This window comes from Hylobates moloch, unplaced genomic scaffold (genome assembly GCF_009828535.3).
Source record: "Hylobates moloch isolate HMO894 unplaced genomic scaffold, HMol_V3 SCAFFOLD_15, whole genome shotgun sequence".
Lineage (NCBI taxonomy): Eukaryota > Metazoa > Chordata > Mammalia > Primates > Hylobatidae > Hylobates > Hylobates moloch.
In genome coordinates this window covers 9226686-9244472 of record NW_026652290.1, presented here as the reverse complement: position 1 = coordinate 9244472, position 17787 = coordinate 9226686, and the positions used below count along the sequence as shown (strand labels likewise).

The window sequence follows — 17787 nt, the reverse complement described above, 5'->3', positions numbered from 1 at the left end:
GTTTTCATCATTCTGGCCATAGAGAAATACATTTGGTGCCCCTTTTCAGCTGCAGGATAAGTTGTTAAATATGACATCAAGTCATTTTTCACCACAGTTCCCCTGTGTTGGAACAAGTATGTTGGACTGAAGCCCCTTTGTTCCCTGTGGAAAGTCTGCCACCTCTGCAAACTTGTCCTCAGGAATGTCGTTCTAGAAATAATCCAGCCTTCTCCCTGGGGTCTATGAGTCATACACAGAAGCTAATTCATTGGAGCAACTGGCTTTTCTTAGGCCCTTTGTAAAAGTATTTCAGAGATCCCTTCTGATGAAGCAAGGAAAGTAGCGTTCCCCCTCAGCTTCTTTCTAGCTCTTCCCTCATTTGCTCTGTGCTTCTTCCACCACCTCATATTTGGCTTTCACTGATGACCTTTATCTGCAGACCCCGGCCCCAATTCCTTAGCTAGTGTTGCCTGAAGCTGGAAGTACACCAGCAAAGCCTCATTACCCCACCTACCCAGCTCCATTCATTCAGATTTGGAATTAAATCACACTCCACCAGACCCTCCCCATCCTTTTTGCTGTTAACCACACTTGTGAGATACAGTATGCCAATGACCGATGCTCCAGGCTTGGTTCTCTACTGTAAGGGGATGCCCAAAAATTCATCTTTTTTCCTTTTAGTTTTTTTAAATTAATTTTTTATAACAAGTAGTAATAGAACACATTTTCACTGTAAAATAACATGAAGCTGAAGTCCCCTTTGTTAAACTAAGTATTTAATTTGCATTGCTGTATAATTTTTGATTGTTTTTATATTCTAGAATCTTTTGGGGTTGTTAGTTTTTACAGTGGATTTCTTTCTCCCATGTTTCATTTTTTATTTATTTTATTTATTATTATTATTTTTTCATTTGAGATGGAGTTGCCCAGGCTGGAATGCAGTGGCCTGATCTTGGTTCACTGTAGCCTCTGTCTCCCAGATTCAAGCAATTCTCGTGCCTCAGCCTTCCACGTAGCTGGGATTACAGGTGCCCACCACCACACCTGGCTAATTTTTGTATTTTTAGTAGAGACGGGATTTCATCATGTTGGCCAGGCTGGTCTGGAACTCCTGAGCTCAAGTGATCCACCTGCCTCGGCCTCCCAAAGTGCTGGGATTACAGGTGTGAGCCACCATGCCCGACCTAGAATTTTTTTTAACACAAGAAATGCACAACTCCAATAAAATTCAAACAGTATAGAAGTATGAATAGTAAAAAGGGAAAGTATCTCAGAACCCTGCCCTATTTCCACTTCCTGTCCACTGTTAACAGTTTGATGATAGCCTTCCAGAGCTTTGTAAAATGCATTTACATATATATGTAGATAGTTTTATTTTTATATAAATGGGACCATGTTATATCTGTTCTACAACTTCCTTTATTTACTTACTATCTCCTAGTTTTTCATGTCAGTACATTTAGCTTTGTTAACAAACACATAATACTCCATAGTTTGAGTGTGTCATAATTTAAATATTTCCCTATTGAGGGGATTTGAATTGCTTCCTGTTTGAGGTTTTGATTGTTATTACAGCAATGCTATACCAAACATCTTTGCATATGTCTCTTTGTGTACTACTCAAGAATGTCTCTAGGCTAGATGTCTAGAGGTACAGTCAATGGATCAGAAAATGGGTGTGGAAGCTGGGCCAGTGACAAGTACCTATAATCCCAGCTAATCCCAGCTACTTGGGAGGCTGAGACAAGAAGATTGCTTTGAGGCCAAGAGTTAGAGACCAGCCTGAGCAACATAGCAAGACCTCATCTCTAAAAAAAAGTTTTTTAAAAAATTAGTCAGTCATGGTGGTGAGTGCTTGTAGTCCCAGCTACTCAGGAGGCTGAGGCAGGAAGATTGCTAGAGCCCAGGCATTTGGAGGCTGCAGTGAGCAATGATTGCGCATGTGAATAGCCACTGTACTTTAGCCTGGGTCACAAAATGAGACCGCGTCTCAAAAAAGAAAAGATGGATGTGTTTAAAATTTTATATTACTCAAAATTTACAATCTAAGTGAACACTTTATTTCCCTTTCTTTTGCAGAGAGTTCTATTCTGGGAACTGACATTGATCTTCAGACTATAGACAATGATATCGTCAGCATGGAGATTTTCTTCAAAGCCTGGCTACATAACAGTGGAACAGACCAAGAACAAATCCATCTTCTTCTTTCTTCACAGTGTTTCGGCAACATTTCCAGACCCAGAGATAATCCAAGTACATAACCCCCAAAAGATATTTAGGCTATGATTATTCTTATCTGGGATCAGGACTCTAGATTGGTGAGTCAGTGGAATATAGCATCGTTGAGGTTTAGGGACTGGAAGAGGGTTGGATGAGGCTGTCCAATATAAGCGTGAGGAATAAGAAGAGAAGTTCTAAGAAGCAATTACAGTTAGAAAGCTGAACCTAATTAAGCCCAACCAACAAGGGCCAGTTAGTTTAGGGGCAAAGTCTGAGACACCTCAATGACAGAGAATTGGCTAGACTACATAAGAACACAATGGATCACATTCTCAATATTCTCATTTTTAATGTGGTAAATATAATTGACATTATAGTTTGGAGCATGCTGCTACCTCAACAATATCAATACAGCCTGTGGCGAGAGGAAGAGAACCAAGGTTAAATAAAGATCTTCTCACTAGGGAGGCAGCAAATGGGGGAAAACTAAAGAACCTACAGAGATACGCCCCAGGGAGGACAACCTGTGCCCAAGACCATGTTCACAAAGCAGTTCAGGCAATTACTGAAACCGAGAGATCAATCCAGTGTTCTGGGCATGCCAAAAAGATCCTGGATAATGGATACTGTTCTGCCTGGCAATTATACTTCATTCCAGGTCCCACTAGATGACAGGAATAAGGCCATTTCCATTCTCCCAACTCCACAGAAGGCTGGCTCAGGCAGGACCTGGGGCGGCTGGGCCTGCAGATAGATGGGCCCATCTATCAGTCTAATCAGCCACACTGAGGTTGGGAAAGCTGAGTCCTCAAGGACCAGCTCCAAAGAGAAATGACCAAAGTATATCTTCTTTAGGGGTGGGAATTTGTACCCTTCTTTCTCATTGAACAGAATACTGGTAGTGGTATTGGCTACAGAGATCATTGAGGGTTGAAGAATGGATTGAACATGATGTTTACCAAAGCCCTTCTCGTAAGCTTTGACACGACTCACTGGGGTTACCACCTCCTTTGAGAGCTCTTTCTTGGCCATTGGCAGTATATTTGAGTTTTTATATGTGTTCCTTTTCTTCAGCTGTAATAGAACTCTTTATGACCATTGTTTCTTTAGGACAGGGAAGGGCTTTTTGGAGGTGTTACTACACAGGATTAAGGCTTCCCAAGACCCTTTCTGTCTAGGGATGGCCGTCAAGTCTCTTCCTCTCTCCCCCATTTCAGCCTAGTGCCCAGGATGTCTTTGCCAACTTAACTTGATTTTAACCTGTCTTTTCTTTGTGTAAAATATTCTTCCCAGAACCTCCTTTCCACCCCTTTTGTCCAAGGCTGATAGTACCAATTTCTCCCTGTCCTATCCTCTGGATTCACTTCTCTGTTTTCCCTATTTACGGCAGCTAGCAACTTTATATAGAAGCTAGCGTATAGCTAACATTATTAAGCCCTTCCTCTGTGCCAAGCACTAAATTAACTTCATTTCTTGCATTATCCCACTTTATCTTCACATAACACTATGAGGCAGATACTGTTACCATATGTCATTGAATCTAAGGTGCTATCAATTGTAAGATACACAACTATTTTATGTATCAGTAAGAAAGAAAACAGGCTAGGTGCAGTGGCTCACTCCTGTAATGCCAGCATTCTGGGAGGCAAAGGTGGGAGGATCCGTTGAAGCCAGGAATTAATGACAGCCTGTGTAACATAGACCTGTCTCTACAAAAAATAAAAATAAAAAATTAGCCAGGCACAGTGGTATGCACCTGTAGTCTCAGCTACTCAGGAGGCTGAGGCAAGAGTATCACTTGCACCTAGGAGTTCAAGGCTGCAGTGAACTGTGATGGAGCCACTGCACTTCAGCCTGGGCAACAGAGTGAGACCCTGTCTCTAAAAAAATTTTTTTAATAATAAAGATTTAAAAAAAAAAAAAAGAAAGAAGACATTGCCCGTTAAACATTACACAGCTCTTTCTTGTCACTTAGAAGTAGCATTTTACCTGTATTGAGAGAGCTCTTTTAGGTTAGAGTAGTAAGTAAGGACTTAGAGTGCCTGCCTGGCCAATGGCAATTGTTAAGACACATACAGAGATGGAAAAAAAAAATGTGTCTTAGAATCAATTAAATACAATATTACCCCCATTTTACATATGAGAAAACTGAGACTTAGCGAAATTAAGCACACCTTCCCAGGGCTGCACAGAAAATTAGTAGCAGAGCTAGGATTTGAAGCCAGGCAACAGGGCCCACTCTTTTTTTTTTTTTTTTTTGAGATGGGGTCTCGCTCTTTCGCCCAGCCCGGAGTGCAGTGGCGCAATCTCGGCTCACTGCAAGCTCCGCCTCCCGGGTTCACGCCATTCTCCTGCCTCAGCCCCCCGAGTAGCTGGGACTACAGGCGCCCGCCACTGCGCCTGGCTAATTTTTTGTATTTTTAGTAGAGATGGGGTTTCACCATGTTAACCAGGATGGTCTCGATCTCCTGACCTCGTGATCCGCCCGCCTCAGCCTCCCAAAGTGCTGGGATTACAGGCGTGAGCCACCGTGCGTGAACCCTTAGGATCAGAAATCTATATTTTGTACACTTGACACTCTCAGCCCAGACAATGTCAATAAACCCAGGTCTATCTTCCTCCAGAACCTGGGCCTTTATCTACTATATTAACCTGCCTCATGCTAAGCAATTCTGAACAAAGGGGCTAGAGATTCACTTCTTTCATTAGGAGGGCTGGTGCCCTCAGAGGCCAGGAACTCCTGTAACCAGCCTTTCTTCCACTATCACATGGCATTTGCCCATGGTGCTAATCAGAATTTCTCTGGCTTCCCCTCTGTCTTTCCAAAGCTTTCAGCATCAGGGTCAGAGCCAGAATATTTATCTCCATCTATAATCATTTTTTCAGAAATCTGTAGGTCTTCGGTATGCACAGTGGAACTTAGATCCAGACTGCAGTCAGCTTTTCTGCTGGGGAGGTCTTCACTGGAATCCAGATGTTCAGGCACAGCTGGAATGAGGTCTGGGGAAATTAGGCCTCTTCTAGGGTGGATGTGACCCACCTGAGATTTTAAACAACCACAATAAAGATTATGCTGTCATTATTATTTTAAAAATTGATGTATTGCCACACATGTAGATTTCTGGACTATGGCTCACTACAAAAAATCAAAGAAAACAAAACAAAAAACCCAAGCTTTCCTCCTCTAGACTCTTTGGGGTATGCATTTCAGATGTTCACTCTGACTCTTTCTTACAAGATTCTCTATCTGATGCCAGCTGCTTCTTTGACTGCCTAGGGCCCTTCACCCCATCTCTAGGTGTTTCCCTTAGAAAGGCCTTCCTCTGACAGAGCACACAGTGAGTTACACATGAATTTATTTTCTTGTTCTTAGGTATGGTGTCTGCCACATCTGCATCTGGGCTCTGGGTGGGAGAAGCACACCTGGTTCTAGATTCAAGCCCTGCTAAAACAGCTTTCTCAGCTTTGGGACACTCTGCTGAGACCACAGTTTGGGTATTTCTTAACCAAGGCTGCAATAAGAATCACATGGGGAACTTATAAAAAATACCAGTGTCTCAGGGTGGGAAACATCATACACCGGGGCCTGTCATGGGGTGGGGGTTTGGGGGAGGGATAGCATTAGGAGAAATACCTCATGTAAATGACGAGTTAATGGGTGCAGCAAACCAACACGGCACATGTATACATATGTAACAAACCTGCACATTGTGCACATGTACCCCAAAACTTAAAGTATAATAAAAAAATACCAGTGTCTGGGCTTCACCCCCAGAGACCCTGATTCAATTGGTCTGGGGTATGGCCCAGACATCAGTATCTTTTTCAAGTTTCCTAGATCGGGGTCCCCAAACCCTGTGGCCTGTTAGGAACTGGATCAGCAGGAGGTGAGCAGCAGGTGAGCAAGCATTACCATCTGAGCTCCGCCTCCTGTCAGATCGGCTGTGTCATTAGATTCTCATAGAAGCCCAAACCCTATTGTGAACTACACATGCAAAGGATCTAGGTTGTGCACTCCTTATGAGAATCTAACTAATGCCTGATGATCTGAGGTGGAACAGTACCATCCCCCACCACCCAGTGGAAAAATCATCTTTTACGAAAGCAGTCGCTAATGCCAAAATGATTGAGGTTTGCTGCCCTAGATAATTCTTACTGCAACCAGAATTGAAAACCTCTGCCAGATGAACACAGCTGTCCAGTCCCAAAGCCTCAGGACCGGAAATGGAGAAGTCAGGCACAGAGGAAATGAGAGGAAGCTGGAATCCTAGGCAAAGTCCCTCCTACTGACTTCCTGTGCTCTGGGACATGTCAGGCTGAGGGCCGTCTCACCCAGAATGAATGTCTTATTCACAATGTCTAATATGATAAGACCTAATGTCTAGGTCTTATTCACAGGGCCCAGGAGGGCCAGCTGGATCTGACATCTGTTCTGCCACTCTATTTTTTCTATATTGTTTTTTACCTCATATTGCAGTTAGTACAGTCATTTCACAAGTCACTAACATAAACTACCAGCCTTCTCAGAAGTACTCAACATTCATATATTCACAAGTTTGCTATCAGTATTCAAGCCAGGTATACGTTTTATTGAAGAACTTTGTAATATCAAGGATTCAAGCTTGTGCAACAGATCATCATACACTATGGCATATGCAGTTACCTACTGTAGCAGAAGCTTAATACAGAAGAGTAAAATACCTAGATGAGTAACTCTTACCTAGCCTAAGCACTCCTCAGAACTGTTGTCTGATGCCACTGTGATGCTCCAAGGCCCAGAAGGTCCTAAATTCATGTTTCTTTGGGGAATTAAAAAATAAGCTATTTCAGGAACTTATTTCTTTCCCCCCGACTCTGAATGTCCCTGAATGAGCCCATAGAGAAACAGTAGCAGTCATCTGACTGCCTGACTTCTGCTTTCCTGCTCTTCCTTCATCTGACCTGCACTGTTGCCAATGCTTAGCCACAAGGAAGCAGCAGAAGCAAGATTTCCTTCTGTGATTGCCAAAGGGCCTCTGCATATTTGGGCATTAGCTACCTCCTCTACAGAGGATACATGTTCCTCAGACTGGATCACAAGCCAGATGTCTCACTATGAGACAACTGCTCAGCCAGCCCAGACGCAAAACAAGTAAAAATCACGTCAGACCCTTGAAAATAAGTTAACTCTTGTATAGAGCAATAGAGATACTATAGGTTCTCCCTTTCCAAACCTGTCAGGCTTTCCTCTTTCCACTCTCTTGCCTCCTCCTATCCCTTGCTTGCCTGGTAGAGATGGAATGGGTAGCAGATGTTGTCTCTTAATGGCATAGCCTAAGGTAACTTATTACCCACAATCCTTCCCCCAATGCTGCTTTTATTGTAGTGTGTCTGAAATGTGATCTCCAAGAGCGACTGCTCAGCCCATCCCTACTCCCTGGCACAGCTGACGGCTCCTTGAGAATGGATGACCCCAAAGGAGACTTCATCACACTCTACCAGATGGCTTCCCAGTCATCGGCCTCTCATTACAAGCTCCAAGTGATCAAGTATGGTCCAAGGGAACCTCCCCAATCCATGCAAATGCTGTTCTTAGTGGTTCCGTGGCTAGGAAGTCCAGAGATAGATGGTATCTCTTAAGTGTCAGGCAGGCAAGAGTCAGTTTCAAAGTAGCAGTTACAGCTATGGCATGAGGAAGCAAAGACAGGCTACTCAGCATGTGGAGGCCAAATGTGCAGATGGTGGGAGAAGCGCTGCAGAACACTCTGAGGTCTGCATGAGGATTATTTTTCTTTTGACTCATTAAAAAGGTGTTTATCCATTTAGTAAATGTTTATTGAATAACTACTTTGTTTAGGCATCAGGACAGAGATCCAACCTTCAAGGAGTAAGTGGTACATAGGATCTACCCCTGCCCCCTCCCATTTCTCTAAATAATAGAATTCTTTCTTCCAGGAGAACCAATTGTAGGATAGAATTAGCAGGCCAGGCACGGTGGCTCATGCCTGTAATCCCAGCCATTCTGGGAAGCTGAGGCAGCAGGATCGCTTGAGCCCAAGAGTTCAAGGCTGCAGTGAGTTATAATTGGACCACTGCACTCCAGCCTAGGTAACAGAGCAAGCCTTTATCTTGAAAGAAAAACAAAACAAACAAACAAAAAAACACAATGAATTAGCAATGATGGCAGAGTCTGCTTCAACTCTTCCCAGTTCCTACCACTGTGCCCATGCACAGGTTCCTGAACTTTGACAATCTTCTGTGTACTAGATACTATGCTAGATGCTGGCCATACAAAGATGCATAGTTCACAGACATTAATTTAAAAGCTTTCACAGTACTGTCTTAGAGTTAAGCTGAATTGAAGTGGATCTAGGTAGAGGTTCTAGATATCACTAAGGAGTCTTTCACTGTAATTATCTCTTCCTAGGGCTTTAAAATCTGGCGGGCTCTGCGAGTCATTGACATATGGACTCCCGTTCATCCTCAGACCTACAAGCTGTTGGCAGCTGGACTGGGATGAGCTGGAGACAAATCAGCAACATTTCCATGCTTTGTGTCACAGCCTGCTGGTGAGTACCCATGTCCCCAGGTGAAAAAGAAGAATCGTTTTTAAAGTACCAACCACAGAAAAGCAGCTAACTAACTCTACCCAATCCTAAATCTGCCTCAACCCTCAAGAAGACAGAAAAAACTGGAAATACTCTGAAATTTGGAGTAAATATGACTTGCCTTTTGTTGGTTTCATGCTATAGAGAATAATTCCTGAATTCAGTTATACAACACTAAACTTAAAAATCCCCGATTGGTAAGCTTAACATTTAAATGGCAACAGCGAATTTTCCATACATACCTGTATTTTAAAACCTACTTCCTTCCTAACACTGATAGACGTTATGGTTCATTTAAATGAAGAGCACTTAGTCTGTGCCAGACATTGTGTCAAGCCCTAGATATATATTCTGTAGTGACCTAAAAGACATTACCTATGACCTTAAGAAACCCACTCTCCAATGGAAAAAACAGAAATGTATATATTCTTAATTATGAGAAGTTTATAAAGGAAAAGAAGAAGCTGCTATAAGAAAGCCTGTCTATAGAAGTGACATTTAAACTAAGACCTACAAGTGAGAATTAACCAGGTGAAGGGTGGCAGGAAGAGCATTCCAGGTGTAAGGAAAGGCATGTGCAAAGACCCTAAGGCTGGAAAGAGCCGAGAGAAATATGAAGAACAGAAAAGCCATTGTGACTGAAACAGGGAGGAAGGGAGAGAGTGACAAAAGGTAGGGTTGGAGAGGTGAGCAGGGGTCAAATCATGCAAAGCTTTGTAGGCCAAATTAAGGATTTGGACTTAGGGAAACAAATCATGAGAAATAACATTATCTATTTAAGTTTTTAAAATATTACTTGCACAGAAATTTGGAAATGAACTTGCAGAAGCAAAAATGGAAACATGAAAATGAGATAGGAGGGTATTGCAGTAGACTAGGCAAGAGACAGTGGTGGTTTGGACTAGAACACTAGAAGTTAAGATGAGATGAGCAAACCAATTAGAGAAATATTTTAGAATTGCTTCTTGGCCTTTTGGCTATGACCAAGTGTAGAAATATTTTAGAGAGAGGATTGTCAGAACTTGGTTGAGAGATTGGATATAGGGAGTGAGAAAGAGGAAGTATCAAATAACTGCATGGTTTCTGACTTGAACAACTAGATGGATGTCATTCCCTGAAATGGAAAAAATAAAAGCAGTCACATGAAACTAACACAACACTTAGCAAAATTAAAACAACTGCAAATAGAATGCAAGGACAGATATAGAATAAAGGTTTGACTTAGTAGGATGATCAGGACAGCACAGCAATGCATCTCTTTCACTATCAGAAGCAGACTTCTTTTTTTCCTGTTTCAAAGCCCACACTCCCTTTTAGGTCCACCCACTGAGTTCCTGTTTCCTGTCTGAAGAACACCCATCTCCTGTCTTTGCAGAGCAGAGACAACGGAGCCGGAGCCGTTGTAACTGTTAGTGCCCAACAGCTCAGTTTACTATTTACTCCACCCAGTTCCTCAGAATCTGAGATGATACATCAGTTGGGAGGAATTTCTCCCAGGTGGCTTCAATACATTCTTACAGTATTTGATATTTTAAACATACATTGACATTTTAATATACTGCTAGAGAGGATGTAAATTTTCCGGAAAGTGATACCTTTTCCTTTTGCTGGGAACGTAGCCAAAGAAGACAGTCAGGAAAGGGAGCAAAGATATATGTACCAGCATGTTCATCTCAGTGTTATTTACAATGGTGAAAAATTGGTAACAACTCAAATGTCCTAAGTAGGGGAAAAGTTATAGGAACTATAACCTGGTGTGGTGACTCACACCTGTAATCCCAGCACTTTGGGAGCCCGAGGCAGGTGGATCACTTGAGGCCAGGAGTTCAAGACCAGCCTGGCCAATATGGTGAAATCCCATAGCTACTAAAAATACAAAAATTAGCCAGGCATAGTGGCACGCACCTCTAATCCCAGCTACTCGGGAGGCTGAGACATGAGAATCACTTGAACCCGGGAGGCAGAGGTTGCAGTGAGCCAAGATTGCACCACTGCACTCCAGCCTGGGTGACAGAGCAAGACCTTGTCTCAAAAAATAGTTATAATAGGCTGGGCACGGTGGCTCACACCTGTAATCCCAGCACTTTGAGAGGCCGAGGTGGGTGGATCACAAGGTCAGGTGTTCGAGACCAGCCTGGCCAACATAATGAAACCCCGTCTCTACTAAAAATAAAATAAAATAAAAAATTAGCTGGGCGTGGTGGCAGATGCCTGTAATCCCAGCTGCTTGGGAGGCTGAGGCAGGAGAATTGCTTGAACCTGGGAGGCGGAGGTTTCAGCGAGCCGAAATCGTGCCACCGCACTCCAGCCTGGGCAACAGTGTGAGACTCTGTCCCCCCCCCAAAAAAAAAAAGATAGTAATAATAAGAATGGGAAAAAGTATTCCCTTCCATCCTGGCTTACATACACGAGATTAGAGTCTCCCTGCCACTAAACTCAGGGTTTGAGGATCTGTATTTATCTATCTATTTATTTATCAAATATTTACTCACCACTGTATGCCAAGCACTGTTGTAGAGATGAAGAGACCTCTTCTTTATTAGTCTTCTGTCTTGGAAAAGGGCAGGGATGTAGTTGACCTGTCACTAGTAGATACCCATATTTTGGAGCATTTACTAAGTGGTAGTCACTTAACCAAGTGTTTTCATACTTTACCTCATTTAATCCTCACAATACTCTGTGAAGTAGGGATTGTTATCCCAACTTTTGCAGATGGAGGAGGCTGAGGCCTAAAAAGACCAAGTGAGTTACCAAAGGTCACACAGCTACCAAAGTGGTCTTGTCAGAGTTTGAGGACCTAGCTCACACATGTAATCTCAACACTTTAGGAGGCCAAGGCAGAAGGATCACTTGTGCCCAGGAATTCAAGACTAGCCGGAGAAACAGAGTGAGACCCTGTCTCTATTAAAAATTAAGAAATTAGCCAGGAGCAGTGACTCACGCCTGTAGTCCCAGCTACTCGGGAGTCTGAGGTGGAAGGCTCACCTGAGCCCAGGAGTTCAAGGCTGCAGTGACCCATGATCGCACCACTGCACTCTGGGCTACAGAGGGAGACACTGCTTGGCGGGGGGTGGGAAAGAAAGAAAATTTAAAAAGAATTTGAACCTAGTTCTGTTGACTACAAAGCCCATGTTTTTAACTTCTTTGCTAAATTCCCTACTCTGGATGTAGCCAGATAAATATAGACTATAACACTAAAGCTAATTCTCCCTTCACTTACACCCTATGCTTCTGTACTTCAGCAGAGTTGAACTCACTTAAAATGGCACAGTACTCATAACAACTGCTTACGCATCTTGTACTGCTGTTCTCTTTACTCTGTTTGGTCCACCTCGTCTAGATTAAAGACCACTCTCCTATTCTGAAAAGACAGAAGCAAAACAGGTTTTTTTTGTTTTGTTTTGTTTTTTTGGTTTTTTTTTTTTTTTTTTTTTGAGATGGAGTTTCGCTCTTGTTGCCCAGGCTGGAGTGCGATGGCGCAATCTTGGCTCATCACAACCTCCACCTCCTGGGTTCAAACAATTTTCCTGCCTCAGCCTCCCGAGTAGCTGGGATTACAGGCATGCACCACCACACCTGGCTAATTTTGTATTTTTAGTAGAGACGGGGTTTCTTCATGTTGGTCAGGCTGGTCGGGAACTCCCAACCTCAGTTGATCCACCCGCCTTGGCCTCCCAAAGTGTCGGGATTACAGGCGTGAGCCACCGCGCCCAGCCGCAAAACAGTGTTTAAATGCTTCTTCCTTCTTGCTTTTCACATGACATTTTCTCCAAGCAGCAAAAATCCTGAATGGCAGTATGTTATAGAGAACAAACTTTTCACAAACTTCAGCTCATTAATTCAACACAAATATTTTTAAGTGTGACGAGACTTATTTAGGGTTTTAACCTCCTAAGCCTATTTTTACAAGTTTGCCATGCTTCTTTAACTCCATCTTTGGTTTTTTATTCTTTCATATACCTTTTTCATATGTTCTTTTGAAATCTGATTTCAAGTCAGCTCCCTATTTAACGCTCTTGCCTTCTGTTTTTCACTGTAATGTTCCCCTCCAGCCAACTTCTCATTCTAACTTCTGCCTTTCTGTTAATAGCAGCACCGCCATTGTCTAGTCACCCAGGCTTGAAACCTCAGTCACTTTCAGCCATCTCACCCTTTACACCTACTCCATCACTAAGTCACATCAATTTTCCACTCATAACATGAGTTGTAACTCTCCTTTACTTCCTGTTCCCACTGCTTGTCTCACCAAGACTTCAGTAAACTCCTAACTGGCTTCCCTGCCTCCAATCTCTCTCTCTTCTGGTTTTCCCTGCACATTGGCACTAGCTTAATCTCCTTGAAGCATTCCCCTATCACATGTTTTTCTGTGTATCAATACTCAATCACGTATTACACCTTGCCTATTCTATCCCTATAGCATCTGTTATCACTATCCTAGTTCAAGCCCTTTTAACCTTTCCTTTAATACTGCAATAATCTCTCAACTTGTCTCAATGCTTTTTTAGTGCTTCCCATTCCTAGTCCATTTCACATAATGCCAACAGATTAATCTTTTGATTAATCTGATTCAGCACTGATTCTGCCACTACTCAGCTGAAAAATACTTTGTGGCTTACTGTTGTTTATCCATAAAGTCCATATTCCTTAGCCTAATATTCAAGGTCCCACCTTATCTCCCATTATTCCCCTTCATGTACCATACACTCCAACCAAATTAATATACAAACCTTAAATTTTTCCACCTTTGAGCCTTTGCTCATGTTGACCTTTCTGTCATCTCTGTGTGTTCAAATCCTACCCTATCCCAAAAGACCAAGCTCAAATGGTACTTCTTGAATGAGAGCTCTCCAGTTTCTCCCACTTGTCATTAGACATTTGTATGCTGTTTCTTTTTGGAGGAAAGCATATTTCAAGTAGGTTTTTAAATATAGGATCCTATGATTGAGATTAAAGTCTCAGATATAATTTGACTACCCAAACTCCAGATTGACATAGTGCCTTTTCTACCACTTCCCCACTTTACTAACCAATTCCTAGGCTTTGGTCAAATTTAGGCCCAGAATAGAAATTCTCCCCTTTCTTACTTCTCTTTTTGGAGGAGTCAAGGCAAGGTAGTTTTCTAATATGTTGTAGTAAAATATAATTTGTGTTGTCCAGGAAAATCCTGGACTGTGGAATCAGATGGCCTTAGGTTCCTGACGGCTTTTTTTATTTCCCAACTGTGTGAACTTAGGCAACTTGCTTACCCTCACTAAGCATTGGTGTATTTATCTATTTGTAACCCTAACAAACGTAATGGCCCCTGTGTGGCTTAGTCTCTGCACAAATGGCATATATTGAAGCACTATCAGAGGCCCAAAAGTAAATTTTAAAGTGATTTGTGTATTCAAAGGACACCAAAGAGGATCTAGTTCATAACCCATAATGACATTTCTCAAATTTTCTTCCCCCACTCCTCAATTATCTCTAACTTGAAGCTGTTCCTAGAACCTTTCACACACACACACACACACATGCACACACACACACACACAAATTATCTCTACCTCCTCGGTCCCTGTTCTGTCTCAATCCTCTTCCTCCCTCTCTCAGCCATATATTATAAATTGTCTTAGCCTCTCTGACATAATGTAATCCTCCTCTCTCTCAGGTCCTGTCTCTTTCTACCTATTTAAAATACTAAGAAATAAAGCTGATAAGGCTTCTCCTTTAATCAATAGAAGTAGAGTGAGGGAGGGCTGGGCACAGTGACTCACACTTGTAATCCCAGCACTTTGGGAGGCAGAGGCGGGCAGATCAACTGAGGTTAGGAGTTCAAGACCAGCCTGGCCAACATGGCGAAACCTCATCTCTACTAAAAATACAAAAATTAACTGGGGGTGGTGGCGCATGCCTTAGTCCCAGCTACTTGGGAGGCACAAGAATCACTTGACCCCAGGAGGCAGAGGTTGCAGTGAGCCGAGATCGTGCCACTGCACTCCAGCCTGGGTGATAGAGTGAGACTCCATCTCAAAAAAGAAAAAAAAAAAAAAAAGTAGAGTGAGGGAGAAGGTGCATGACACACACATTAGTAACTCTTGTCCCATCACATATAAAATATAGACAATAAAATATACTTGTGTGGTTTTTAAGATGATTAAATATTGTGTGTGTAAAGCACCCAGCACATGTCTAACACGATTTCCACACAGTGGTTGGTTAGCAGTTCTACAGTTTCCATTTGTTTCTATTTTTGTAGATTCTAATTCTCTGAAGAAATTCTCCATATTTTCATCTAATTTCTTAAATATACTAATCATGGTTATTTTAAGGTTCTTGTCACCTAACCCCAATACCTGCATCACTTATGGATTTGTTTCTATTGTCTCTTTTTTCTCTTGGTTTTCAGACATGTGGCACATGTCTTTTGTCACACCTGGCAATAACATATATAAATAAATTGTAGAGACTCCAGCTGGTGTTAGCTTTCTCTAGAGAGGGCTCACTCTTCCCACACTAGGCAGACAGAGTGGTGGCTGAGCATCCTGTTTCACTAGAAACTGTGCTGAGTCAAGGCTGGGCTGCAGTCCTGCTAATGCTCAATCTATCCAGGGTTTGTTCCTGGCCCTCCAGAGTTTTCCACTGAAAGCGTGGTGTATCCCCTCCCTTTGGAAGGTCCCATCTCTAATCACTGGCTCCCAAGTCTGCTAAAATATTCTACTTTTTGGAAGCTTTCTCCTTAAGTGTTTTTGCCTTTTGCCCCATGCAGCCCTAATATTTGGCAAATGTGTTTGGGGGAAAATTGACTTGATTCCCATCCCTTCCCACCGCCAAGTCTCCACCAAAAAATCTGCTAGTTTCTCTGTTCTCCTATACTTGCCTCCACAGGTGTAAGTGTTGGATTCTCAGCTCCTCCAACCACCACTACCACCATGCCCTCTGTCCCAGAATCAACATATACTCCCAGGGTATAAGCAGCTGCAATAATTCCCTCATCTCTCTGGACTCTTCCTTCTCTAGAGACTTAGCTACCTCTAGATCTCATTGCCTTAGCAACTCCTTACTGCCTTCCAACAAATTATCCAGCTTTTCCAATTGTTCTAGGCAAGAGAACAAGTCTGCCTCTGGCCACTCCAACCCACTTAGATGCAGAAGTAGATGTTTATTAAATGCTCATTTATTCCCCCTTTGCTATCTGTTCAGACATACAGCACATCTTCTAAGTTCCCCTTAGCCAGTTGGCCGGCTTCACCATGTTTTCATTTTCAGGCTCCTGGATTTCCTTACAAGTGTGGGTATTACTCAGTTTATTCAACCACTGCCTCTTCACTTGCCCTTTTTTTCTTTTTTTTTTTTTTTTTTTTTTGGAGCAGTTCTTCTGAACAGAGTTCACATTGCCATAATTAAGTCACAGTGATTAGTGCCAACCCACCAGTCCTCATCGACTATAAATGTTGTGTAACTTTTCAAATTACATTTTACACATACTCTAAGCCTTAGTCAAAGCCTTGTTATTTCATTCCCTGATTTTTCACTTGAAAATTGTTTCTGTCTTCCTCACAGATTGTTTTGCTTTATTCAGGTATTTCACTTGCTTTTCCTCAGAAAATGATCACTTCATCAGATAGGCAAGACTTTTCCCAGTCTTTTCTGAAAAATATGTGTTGTCCACCACTCCCGTAAATGTCACTCTTAGATTAATACAGACCACAAGAAAGCTATGTGTTTTGGCAGCATTCTTTGGAGCTTTTATAGATCTATATCTAAGAATTATTCACATATTTTTAATTTAACAAAGTTAAATAAACATTCATAATTAAATGTATTTTTAATTTTGAAAAGTTAACACTTCATGGTGCTTACCATGTACCTGACACAGTTCTAAACACTTCACAGCTACTAACTTATTTTATCCCCATAACCATTCTATGAAGTAAGAATTATTATCCCTGTTTTACAGATGAGGAAACTGAGGCCCAGAGAGTAAATGGTAGAGTCAGGATTGACAGGCTGGCCTCAGGCCCCAAACTCTACACCACTCTACAGCTACATGAAATTTATCAGCATATTGATTGCAGGAGTGCTCTGAAATATATTCACTACTCAATAAGAAGCCACAGACAGCTTCTCCCACATTTTATATCAGGAAAAGCTATGGGGCTCCCTTCTAGCAAAAGTGGGTGGTTTGTATTTCGGTGAGCTTATTTAATCCTGGATGTATATTGCTCTACTTTTATTTTTCTTTTACCCAGTCCCCTTAATTATTTATTTTATCTTTTTATGCTGTTCCATTTTTCTAAACTGGCATAGCTGTTTTGTGGACTGTGGTAGGAAATAAATATATAAATATAATTAATTTTTTCCAAGTCTTTATGAGATCAATCTATCCATTGCCAGGAAAATATCATTTCTATTACCAAATCTTGCTGTATAGTCCCAGTTATGTAGCTAGTGACTCACTTTCCACATCCTCATTTCAATTACAAAGTCATGTCTGTGTGAACTAGAAAAAGAAATGAAAATACCACCTAGGTCTTTCAGTTTCCTACTTAAAATGTCAGAGTCTCTGGAGACACATTCCAGAGCTTTACAGTCCATGTCTGCCCTAATTGGCCACAGAAGTTACAGGATTCAAGCCATGATGTGTTCAGCAGGAGTCTAAGTACACAGGCGATGAGCCAGTTGGGCTATAACTGGGTAGGGAGATGGAAAGTGCTTGGTTAAATAGGCAAAGACTCAAGACCAAGAATCCAAGCTGAGAGTGGGGTGATGGCAGGTCAGGAGCCATTCAAGAACAGAATGAGGTTACAGTGTAGAATCTGAGCGGGTTGCGGGGATGGACAGGTGCTAGAACAGCAGCCTAGCATGAGTCAGTGGGCTTCCTGTGACCCAGCTTTGTCTGTTTCTCTTGCTTCATCTTTCACCTACGGCCCTCCCATCTTCCCCCCAGCCACACTAATAAATGACTGAATGTTCTCCAAATATGCTGAACTGTTTCACACCTCCACACCTTTTTTCA

General features: G+C 42.2%; 1 protein-coding gene across 7 annotated transcripts in view; it reads left to right on the top strand.

Annotated features, from left to right (window-relative positions):
- Nucleotides 1-17787, top strand: part of M1AP (meiosis 1 associated protein) — a 90188-nt gene that overhangs the window by 63812 nt on the left and 8589 nt on the right. For all 7 annotated transcript variants that reach the window (XM_058428350.1, XM_058428346.1, XM_058428348.1 and 4 more), the window contains 3 exons: nt 2062-2235; nt 7568-7730; nt 8609-8750. In XM_058428350.1, the coding sequence (XP_058284333.1) occupies nt 2062-2235; nt 7568-7730; nt 8609-8750 (479 nt within the window). The remainder of the gene's footprint in view (nt 1-2061; nt 2236-7567; nt 7731-8608; nt 8751-17787) is intronic.